The 11,050-nt window shown below is 32.7% G+C and overlaps 1 protein-coding gene across 1 annotated transcript; it reads right to left on the reverse strand.

The window, feature by feature from the left end:
* Positions 1–7,410: 7,410 nt before the first annotated feature.
* LOC109182929 (cytochrome P450 82C4-like) lies at positions 7,411–10,202 on the reverse strand. The gene is made up of 3 exons (XM_019333186.1): positions 9,240–10,202; positions 7,645–8,264; positions 7,411–7,558 (listed from the first exon to the last, which is right to left on the reverse strand). The coding sequence occupies exons 1-3, from the start codon at positions 10,149–10,151 to the stop codon at positions 7,513–7,515; spliced, it is 1,578 nt and encodes a 525-aa protein (XP_019188731.1). The 5' UTR covers positions 10,152–10,202; the 3' UTR covers positions 7,411–7,512.
* Between the last annotated feature and the right edge of the window lie 848 nt (positions 10,203–11,050).

An 11,050-nucleotide genomic window follows, 5' to 3' on the forward strand; every position in this document is an offset into this window, starting at 1 on the left:
AGAAAAAGAAAAAAATTCTCAAGATACTTAATTTTAATAAATTATCAATAACAACCAAAATGTCAAATATAATATAATTTTCAAATAGTTTCATGCAAATAAGAACGTAAATACACAATTACAAAATCTAACCCATCCGATATCTAAATACAATAAGCATAAGCCATATCATGCATATACCTTAATTTTAAAAGATAAATCCATAACATTTCTTTACCCAATAATTTAAACAGATTAAACATTAATTTGTTAAAAACACAAAAAATAACCCTATAATGATTCTCATTTCTTCATGGGTTCACATTAAAATACATGCATCCATCTCATTCCTAGCTGAAAACGACGATCAATATTAATTTTCAAGAAAATTAATGACAAGTACATATGATAGATTGTCAAAATACATAATGCATCTATCTCATTCCTAAATTCTTTGAAAATGATGATCAATACTAATTTTCAAGAAAACCACAAGTAATTACGTCTGCAACAATAGCCACTGAAATAAGATATATGAGTCAAATAATGCATATATGCCAAATCAGTGGTAAGTGATGAGTCTAAGAGCACCCTTAGCTTCTAATATCGGAAGCCTAATCAATACACGTGAAACATGTACAATTGGTAGTAATAGTGGCCATCATCTGCACGTTTAACTAAAAAGCTAATTAAAAGATGAAAAACTTTAAGTGTTATTTTAAGTAAAATCATATGTTTTCTTATCTTAACAAAAAAATAGTTTATTTAAACGCATAATTTATTTCTTTAAAACTCAATGGATTTGAGATCCACCATTACTAAAGAAAAATAATGTAAAACAGAACAGGTTGGCTAATTGATGAGAAAGTTATACTGCGTTTCTTTATCCACATATATAATTTGGCAGAGTTTGAGATATTATATGGGAGTGCAGGGTGTAGATTATTGGTTTGAGTTTGCACCACTCAAAGTGATGCCAAAAATGTAGTTGTTGACTGATGCTAAAAATGTGGGCTGCACTATGTTGGGGAAATATAATTATACTGATAATGTGAAAATAAGGAATGTTTTTGTGGTATAACTATTGTCATAGAAGCGAATTGTCACTATCGGTGCAGGCTCATAACAATGGCGTTGCCACTCAAAGTTAACATAGAAATCCCCGTCTCCGTGCACGGTGTACCCAAAGGAATGATTGAAACTTCACTACTACAAAAATAACATTTAACGTAGCACATATGACATTGGATTTTGGTCAAATCGACGTCAAAACAACAAATAAATTTATAATATTATTAAACCACTTTAACGTCGATTTTTTTTTTTTTTTTAAATAGACGTCGTATATCACAAATAAAAAAAAAGAGTATAATATACAATGCCGGTTATATACATCGTATATTATACTCTTTTTTATTTTTAAATTTTGTTACTATATGTGATATATAACGTCGGATTTGAGAAAAACCGACGTCGTATATGTTTTTTTTTTAATCATTAAAGATACGACGTCAGTTTTAAAACCAACTTCGTATATTAAGGAATTTAAAAGTTTAAAATCAGTAAATAAATAAGACGTTGTCGTTTTAATATGTTTAAAAAATTTTACGCAACGATGTCGATTTTAAAAGAAAATTGACATTGTATTTTGTTTTAATTAAAAAAATTAAATCACAACACATGCATATGACATCGGTTTTCTTGTAAAACCGACGTCGTATTTAAAAAAATAAAAATGCAAAACATATGTTGTCGGTTTTATAACAAAACCGACGTGGTATGTTATTACAATTTTTAATTTTTTAAAAATTAAATACAATACGACATTATCCTTAGCCCCGTTTTTCCTTCTTTCTCTTCTTCTCTTCTTCATTTGTTATTCTTCATTTCTTCCTTCGCCACCCGTCGCCGCCATCCAACTCCTCATCCTCCTCCTTCTTATTCTCTCCATCGCAGCCACTACCACACCACCGTTGTTTTCCTCCTCTCGCGGCTTCCACAGCTGTTCTCATCCTCTCACCACCGCCATCATCGTTCTCCTCCTCTCACCACCGCCACCACTGTTCTCCTCCTCTCACCACCCACCCGCCGTTTGCCGCGCCACCTCCTCTCACCGCTACCACCTCCTACATTGTGAGTTTTTTGTATATTTTTTGAAATATTGTTTTATGTTTTGAATTGTTGTGAGTTGTAAATAATTATTGTAATATATTTTGAATTATTTGTTAATATATTTTGAATTTTAGGAATTATTATGTATATATTTTGAATTTTATGAGTTATTGAGTGTTTTATGAATTATTGTGTATATATTTCGAATTTTAGGAATTATTGTATATATATATATATATATATATATATATATATATATATATATATATATATATATATATATATATATGTATATATATACATACATACATATATATATATATATATATATATATATATATATATATATATATATATATATATATTTCAAATTTTATGAATATTGTGTATATATTTTGAATTTTAAAAATTATTGTGTATATATTTTACATTTTAAGAATTGTTGTGGGTATATGTTGAATTTTAAAAATTATTGTATATATATTTCAAATTTTAGATATTATTGTGTATATATTTCAAATTTTATGAATTATTGTGTATATATTTTGAATTTTTTAGAATTATTTTATATATATATTTCAAATTTTATGAATTATTATGTATATATTATGAATTTTGTAAATATTATTGTGTATATATTTCAAATTTTAGGAATTGGCGTGTGTGCGCGTGCGTGTGTGTGTGTTTTGAATTTTAAGAATTATTGTGTATATATTTTGAATTTTAGGTATTATTGTGTATATATTTTAAATTTTAGGAATTATTATTTATATATTTTGAATTTTAAGAATTATTGTTTATTTTTGGAATTGTTTTTAATATATTTAAAATTTGTAATATTTTTTAAGAGTGGGAGTATGTAGGATTCTAATATTTTTTTAAAAATGTGTAGTATTTTTTGGAATTATTGTTAATATATTTAAATTTTGTAATATTTGAGAATCTAAATTTCTAATTTTATTCACTAAAATTACCTACCTTGTTGGAAAATATTCATTTCGTATATTAATTTACAAATAAAACTTGTAGGCGATTAGTTTAATTCGGGTTTTGTTTGTCAACGTGGATTATCTTTAGTGAGGTAAGATCTTTCTCTATTTTTTTGTTACGAACTTTCGACTTTCCCTTGTGCATTTGGTGATTGGACACACTATGATCTATGTTTATTTATATTTTTGGCTTTCCATTTGTGCATCTAGTGATTAGCCACACCATGATCTATGTTTAAATTAGTTTTGTTTATTATATTATTATTATTTTAGAAATTTGTTGAATTAGTGTTAACAAAAGTTTAATTAGGGTTAATATTATTTTTGTTTGGCTTGTGATTGATAAAAGTTGGATGGATGCTCCTCGAATTAGTAAGGAATATGAAGACAGAATTAGAAAATTTTTAGACTTTGCAAGCATAACCTTCTGAATAATAATCAGGGGTTCTTTTGTCCTTCTAAGAAGTGTTGTAATTAGAGAAAATTAAGTGAAGACAACATATTTAATTTGATGGATTAATCATAATATATAAAATGGATATAGCACGGTGAAAGAGATGTGGCTAGTACATTTAGTACGGAAGGACCATTTTTGCTACAAAAATAATAAGAGTAATAAAGTGGTTTCATCAACGATAATGAAATCATTGATTTTTTTTTTTTTAAATTTACATTCGTTGTTGAGACAAATTGTTTTGAGAGTTTGTCAATGACAATTGTTACAATTCTTGCCAACAAAGGATGATAATAAGTAATTCTTTTTTGAATACTACTGGCTCTATTACATCCTACTGAAACACAAAGAACCAATAACGCCTCCACTGAAGCTTGAACTCAAAACCTTCCAAATGGAAGTCCAACTCGGGTAACCTTCCAAATGGAAGTCCAACTCGGGTACCATTAGACCACATAGATATTGTGAGGCTTAACGAAATATTCCGTTACTAAAGCTTATACTAACGGAATTTAGGTTATTTAAGGGAAGAAAATAATATAATAGAGGGTAAATAAGGAAAATCATTAAAAAAATACTAAAATCAAAATAATATGAACCATTCATTTTAAGAAACAATAGTACCGTCATTTTTTTTTTGTTCTCGTTAAGGGCCTAATATTATTAGCTCTTATTAGAATTTTGTGTGTGTGTGTGTGTGTGTGTGTATATATATATATATATATATATATATATATATATATATATATATATATATATATATATATATATATATATATATATATAGGAAAGGTTCAAGTGCGGCAGTGCGGTCAATTGTAGGCCATTAGATTAGATAAATCCAATGAATCACATTCGTAAGGGCTTCTCCGATATTTTCGCACACGTTCTCACTCTACGCGAACTGCAAGGCTAAAGTCGTCACTGGGCACCAGAAGAGGGCAAATCATAGTGTTGTGTGTTTTATGTTCGTTATTGGTGCATTATTAACCTTACTCGGGTGAATTTGTGGATTCGTGTTGCTGTCTTCCCGTGCGGTCAGTGTGACCGCACTAATAGTTATACAAATATACACTATCCATGTTAGAAAATGCACACCAAAAAAACATGCACAAATTCGGTACGCATCACCAGGACACACCATTAGGTATGAATAAAAGCACCACACAGTGTTCGGAAATACACCATTGGGGTGGTGAGTTATATGGTGTATTTTTTGGGTGTGTTGTGTGTTATTTTGGTGTATTTATGCATTTCATTGTTGTGCTTTTCCTAACACTATTAGTGTCTTTTGTTAACACTGTTGGTGTATTCTGTTAAACGACCGATATAAATGACCACTATAATTACCATAATACCCCCCACTTACTAAGACGCGCTTAAATCTTCAAATCTTCAGAAATTAACCGCTATCGTCAGATTAAGCAAAATGGACGATGCTGATATGACCGCACCGCCGCACCTAAGGACCCTGCCGCATATGAGCCTTATTATATATATATATATATATATATATATATATATATATATATATATATATATAGTATATGATTTCATAGCCTATATCAATATAGACTACTCAAATTAGGATATGAAATCATTAAGAGAAATTTATGCTCACATTGTTGGGGAAAATTAGCTAGGTTGATAATAATATGAAAATAAGGAATCATGTGCCGTGACATAACTACTATCATATAAATGAATTTGACGCTATTGATGCAGGCTCACAATAACGATATGGTCCCTAAGTTTAACACAACAATTCTCATCTCTATGCACCCAAAACACTTATTGAAACTTACACAATATACTCAAAGTAATAAAGTGACAAGAAAGAGAACATACAACCTCTTCCTAATGACTAAACTCATATATAGTTCTCCTTTAAATAATATAAGTCAAATAAATATAAGCAAATTGTAATAAATATTAAACCAAGACTAAATCAACAGAATATTTGAGAACCATAAAAATTTGGATGGCTTGCATTTTCCCAACACATTGTGCACTAAATGCCTTAGTCGATGTACTAACCAATCGCTGCCTCCATATTTTCAACGGTACAGACAAATTGCTGGCGCTGTTTTCTTTAGTTTTAACAAATATAAATAGCATAGCTGCATTGGATATTTGGATCTGATCTGGATGCTTCATAGAATTTAAAAATAGTAAAGAGTTTTAAAATTTTCATAACACCACCATTTTCTTACCCCAGAGACTGGAATTGTCCCAGACTCCGATTTGACAGAGCATATGGTGACTCAATGGAGTAGACAGGGCCAAATGCCAGTGCGCACAAAGAATTTGCCCACTTTGAACATAATTCCAACATTGCCGCCGCCGAGGTTCAAATCTTGGTCTCTTATCCCAAATACTGTCCACTAAACTATTGAGCTAAGCCGTGCGGGTAGAATTTCTCACCACCATTTTCATAACACCACCATTTTCTATGTATAGTGCCGTAGAATTTCCCTATATAAACAACATATATACATGCAAACACACATTTATTTGTATTGAATTTATTTCACTTTTGATTTTTTACTATAATGATATTTTTATTTTTGTATTTTTGATTTATTACAAGAAAAATCAAATTTGTCAATAAAAATCATAAATATTCAATTAAATCCATAGATATTTAAATTAGCAATAAATTTTGGTAGGTATTTGAGTTGTAAATATTTAATCCGTAAATATTTCAGTACGTAGTATTTCCTTATAGTAATTTTAATTTGCTCCATTTTTAGTTCTAAATTTAAACAAACATGTCACTTATTAATTAGTGACTTAGCTTTTAGTTCAAATTGTTTGAAATACCCTTAAGTTCAGTATATATATGAAGGACGGAGTTTGGTTAAATTCTTACAAATTGAAGGATTTTTAACCTAAAAGTGAAACTTTCACAGCTGGAAATCAAGGAATTTCCGATTACCTGAAAGTGATTTTAAATCAAGTCGAAAGTCCTTGTTTCGATCACTTTTAGTATATGGAAAAACCTTCATTGCTATTTCTGGCCACCGGACAAGGTGGTCGGAAATAGCATCCAATTTTGTAAAGTGATCGGAAAAATAGACTACTAGAAAGATTGACGGAAATTCTCAACTCAATTTAAAAAAAATAAAATTAAACTACTGAAATTCCGACCTATTTCTTCATCATAATCCTTTAATGAAAAATTGAAAAAATGTCATTTTTTCGACCATTTTTTTAGGTGATTGGAAAATCAAAGATTTTCAGCCGTGTTTTTTTAATTAATGATTATAAGTAAAATAAATTAAAATTTAAAATTTAAAGTAAAAATGTTAGTCTAACAAAAAAATGAAATAAACTCTATAATAATAATCTTTTGGACCACCGATATTGTCCGGAATGACCATTGTTATATTGTGAAACAAATTATATTGTGGATCATGGTCTACTATGTGCATTTTGATCCAAATAATGTATATGCAATTAATATATTATGTTCTTTCAATTAATCAATTATGTATATATAAATAAATTAAGAGTACATACTATATTAACTGCAAATACTATGGAGTACATAATTTAATTTATTCACTGAAAATACAAAATAATTGACATGATTCACAATTCACATGACTCACATTGGTGCACGATATAATGTCTGACATTGTGAGACATTTTACGCTCAAAATAAATGTTGTTCGACTTCTCGGTGTGAATTAAATGGCCAGCAATTACAAATTACAAACAGCTTTCTTCTTCTTTTTCTGTTTTTCTTTTTAAATAAAAAATATTCCCAGTTTCCTATTAAAACATTTGAGCATGAGATAAAAAGTTCAAATAGAATGCATTATAATATATAATGTTAAAAGATAAATTGAATAATTATATGCGGAGGGAATATTACGTACTCAATGGTTTATTATTAATCCAATATGCATACTTGTAATATTACATAACACTGCACATATATTATCTCAAACTAACTGTGACGACTCTCCCAAATCAGAGGTCACATGTTCGAATTTCAGCGGTGTAATGACTTTTTGTGTTCCAATCAGTTGAAAAAGTACGAACGGACAGCATTTTAAGTTTGGGTTGCAATCAAAATGCTATTAATTTTTGTTGAGCATAGTGGGGAATAGATTGGGCAAGCGAGGAGTGAGGAGAACTTGAATGGGAGTCAATTTGGGCAAGGCAATTCCCAAGCCTTCACTCATGTCCACAGGCATCCCCATTGGGGTTGAAATATTGAAGCCTTGGAGAAGACGTGCCAGCGTCAATTGCACCACTTGCAAACTAAAGTTCATCCCGGGGCACATTCGTCTCCCACCACTAAACGGGAGGTACTCGAAGCTCTTCCCGACATAACCTATGCTCGCATGTTCGTCCCTGAACCATCTTTCCGGCTTGAACTCTTCAGGTTCCGACCAGACCCGAGGATCGCGGTGTAATTTCAGCAGGTTGAGAATCAAACGCGTGCCTTTAGGAATGTGATATTTGCCTATTTTGCAGTCCTCCATGGCCTCACGTGGGCCCGATAGCGGCCCGGGTGGATATAATCGTAGGCCCTCTTTTATTATGGCTTGAAAGTACTTGAGGTTCTTGATGTCTGACTCTTCAACCAACCTATCCTTCCCCACATGCATGTCCATTTCGTCTTGGGCCATTTTTATTGCATGGGGGTTGTTTAGCAATAGAGAAGTTGTCCATATCAGTGTCTCTGCTGTGCTCTCTGATCCCGTCAATATAAGAATCTGAGAAATTAAAAGAGAATTAAAGAACGCAGCAAAATTAATTTACACCAAAATTTCTTCTACACTGTGTTGTTATTCATGTACAACTTTCATAAATGAGTTCAATCCAACTATTAGTCTTATCCCACTGGATGCAGTGTAATATAATATAAAAATTAAGCTACATTAAGGGATCAAATATATTACTTATAGCCCAAATTAAACTATATATGAATCTGTTGCCAAAATTTGATTTATTTATTATAAAATTCAGTGAATGTCAAGTAGTACGTCCGGAGAAGTTTGTACTAAAAGATTAATATTATAGTAATAGTGTTGGATAAAAAAGGGCCCACTGCATGTACCGTTTCAACCAATATGAAATATATATGATTAAATCCGGAGTAGTTAATGCTGGATGGAAGTCGAAAAAGGGCCAAATCCAACATTTGGTGATTAGGAATTGTTAAGCGGAGGTCAGTTAATGGCCAAGTTTAATTAGCATCTTTTCTTTCAAAAATGTGGTGACAGTTACCAAAGAAATAAAGTTGCGTATTGCTACTAGCTATAGTTTGAACAAGCTAAGAGCAAAAATCGTGCAGTTAATACTGATAGGTGCTAGGAGGGAGAATTGTTGGGCGGGGATTGTTATCCAGCAATTGGTGGCTACGAGGAATTGTTAGGCAAAGGTCAGGCTAGTGTCCATCAATTGATGGTTAGGGGGAATTGTTGGCGGGAGGCTGGTGTCCAACAATTTGTGGCTAAGAAGAATTGTTGGGCACATACAGGTTGTTGTCCAGCAATTGGTGGCTAAGGGACTGTTAGGTGAAGACTGGTGAAGGGTCAAATCCAGCACCCTAACTTTCTAAAATGTGATGAGTAAGGAAATAAAGTTATGCCCTGACCTCTGGAGAATGCAGTGACGATATATAAGGAAATGAAGTTGCACCTGATGTAACAGTTAATAATAAGCTAAGGTTAAATTAAGTTACTTACCAGTGTAGTTGCCTTGATAATAGTGTCTCGTTTATGACCAGAAATGACGGCATCCTCCGGAAGAGATGAGAGCATGACATCCATGAAATCAGATTGATCATCATCATCTTCCTTTCTATTCCGAATATGTTCTTGCAACCAAGTCCCAATTATTTCATCCATTTCCTTTGAAACCTCCTTCAAACCTTTGATGTAGCCTCCGATATCCATCCACTCCAAGGACGGAATTACGTCGGAGGGGACAAATACTCCGCCGAGATACAAAGCTCTGGAGACCACCTCTTTGAGATGCTTGGCGATCCTGGAAAATCTCTTCCCCACCAGCAATCTCAGGGTTATGTTCAGCGTCACATGCTCGAACCACTCGCTCAAGTTCACTTCGCCATTTTCGTGGCACATAGAGTACAAGTCCCCAATGCAATGCTCCACCTCCGAGGTTCGCACGTGCCGGAGCTTCTTGAGCCGGCTTACGGTCATGAGTTCGAGCGTCACCATTTTCCGAACGTCGCGCCAGTACCGGCCGTACGGGGCGAGCGCGAAAACCGCCTCGTTGTATCCTAGGTATTTCCCGACGGCCATACTAGGTCGGCTGGCGAATACTAGGTCGTTGGTGGTAAAGCACTCTTTTACTACCTCGCAACTGCTCACCACTATTGCCGGGTGGCTGCCGAGACGGAGCCCGAAAACGGGGCCGTATTTATCGGCCATGTGTCCGAGGGTGCGGGCCACCGGGAGCCGGCCGTGGAGAAGGTGGAGATGGCCAATGAACGGCCATGCTCCGGGGGCTTCGGGAACTCTTAAGGGTAGGAGTTTACCATTATTTTTGTTGTCACGTTTGTATTTTAGTATAATTTGGTTGTAGGTGAGTAAAATGGGTAGGATTAGGAAAATGGTTAAGAATAAAACATCCATGATATGATGTTTGTTTAGTATCTATATATTGTGGTTGTGAAGCTTGAGACTTGGATACTTTCTACTCTTCCAGGTCTTGTATTTATAGTGGACACTAATAATGCAGCCATGCATCAAGAAGTTCTTACGTCGTACATAGGATGGGGCTGGTGTGGGCCACACCTAACGTGATACACGAATTGGTAAATTTTCGCCACCATTCATTTATTTACTCTGAACAGCACAAGTCAAACTACCAGAGCAAGGAGGTTCGTCGGAGAATCTAAGATTATTTGTCACTGAAAAGCACAACTCAAATTTATTTATTTTATTCTTTTCTGGTTCTGAATCGTAACCAGAACCGTCTCTACTGTTTTGATTCGGTTGCTACACTGTTCGATTAGGTTCGAACCGAACCGTGGTCATTCATACATACAAGCAATAATTTGTTAGAGATGAGAAATAAATGAAATACTTATTTTTAAGGGTAAAAATGTCCATCTAACATAAAAGGGGGGAAACCGCCACTTTTAACATAACTGTGGGGGCAAATACGAGTACATAAATAACTCAAAAGAAAAAATGCTATAAGCATATAACTAATGGGGGAAAAGTGCCATTTTCCCAAATTTTTTAAAATTAGTCCATATATCATTAAAAATATTTTCTTAAATGACACTTAAATTGATATTTTTTTTTAAATTTTAAATAAATGTATACATGCATAAATTTAATTCATCAAATTCATTAATTTGGTAAGACACAAAACGATTCTCATTTTCTCCACGGGTTAACATAAAAATAAATGCATCTGTCTCATTCCTGCATAATTTGAAAAAGCTAATTAATAATAGTTTTCAAAAAAATCCTCAAAAAAATAATAGTTAAAAAAAAAACTGAGAAGTACGATTGCGACAGCA

Source organism: Ipomoea nil, unplaced genomic scaffold (assembly GCF_001879475.1).
Source record: "Ipomoea nil cultivar Tokyo-kokei standard unplaced genomic scaffold, Asagao_1.1 scaffold1074, whole genome shotgun sequence".
Classification (NCBI taxonomy): Eukaryota; Viridiplantae; Streptophyta; class Magnoliopsida; order Solanales; family Convolvulaceae; genus Ipomoea; species Ipomoea nil.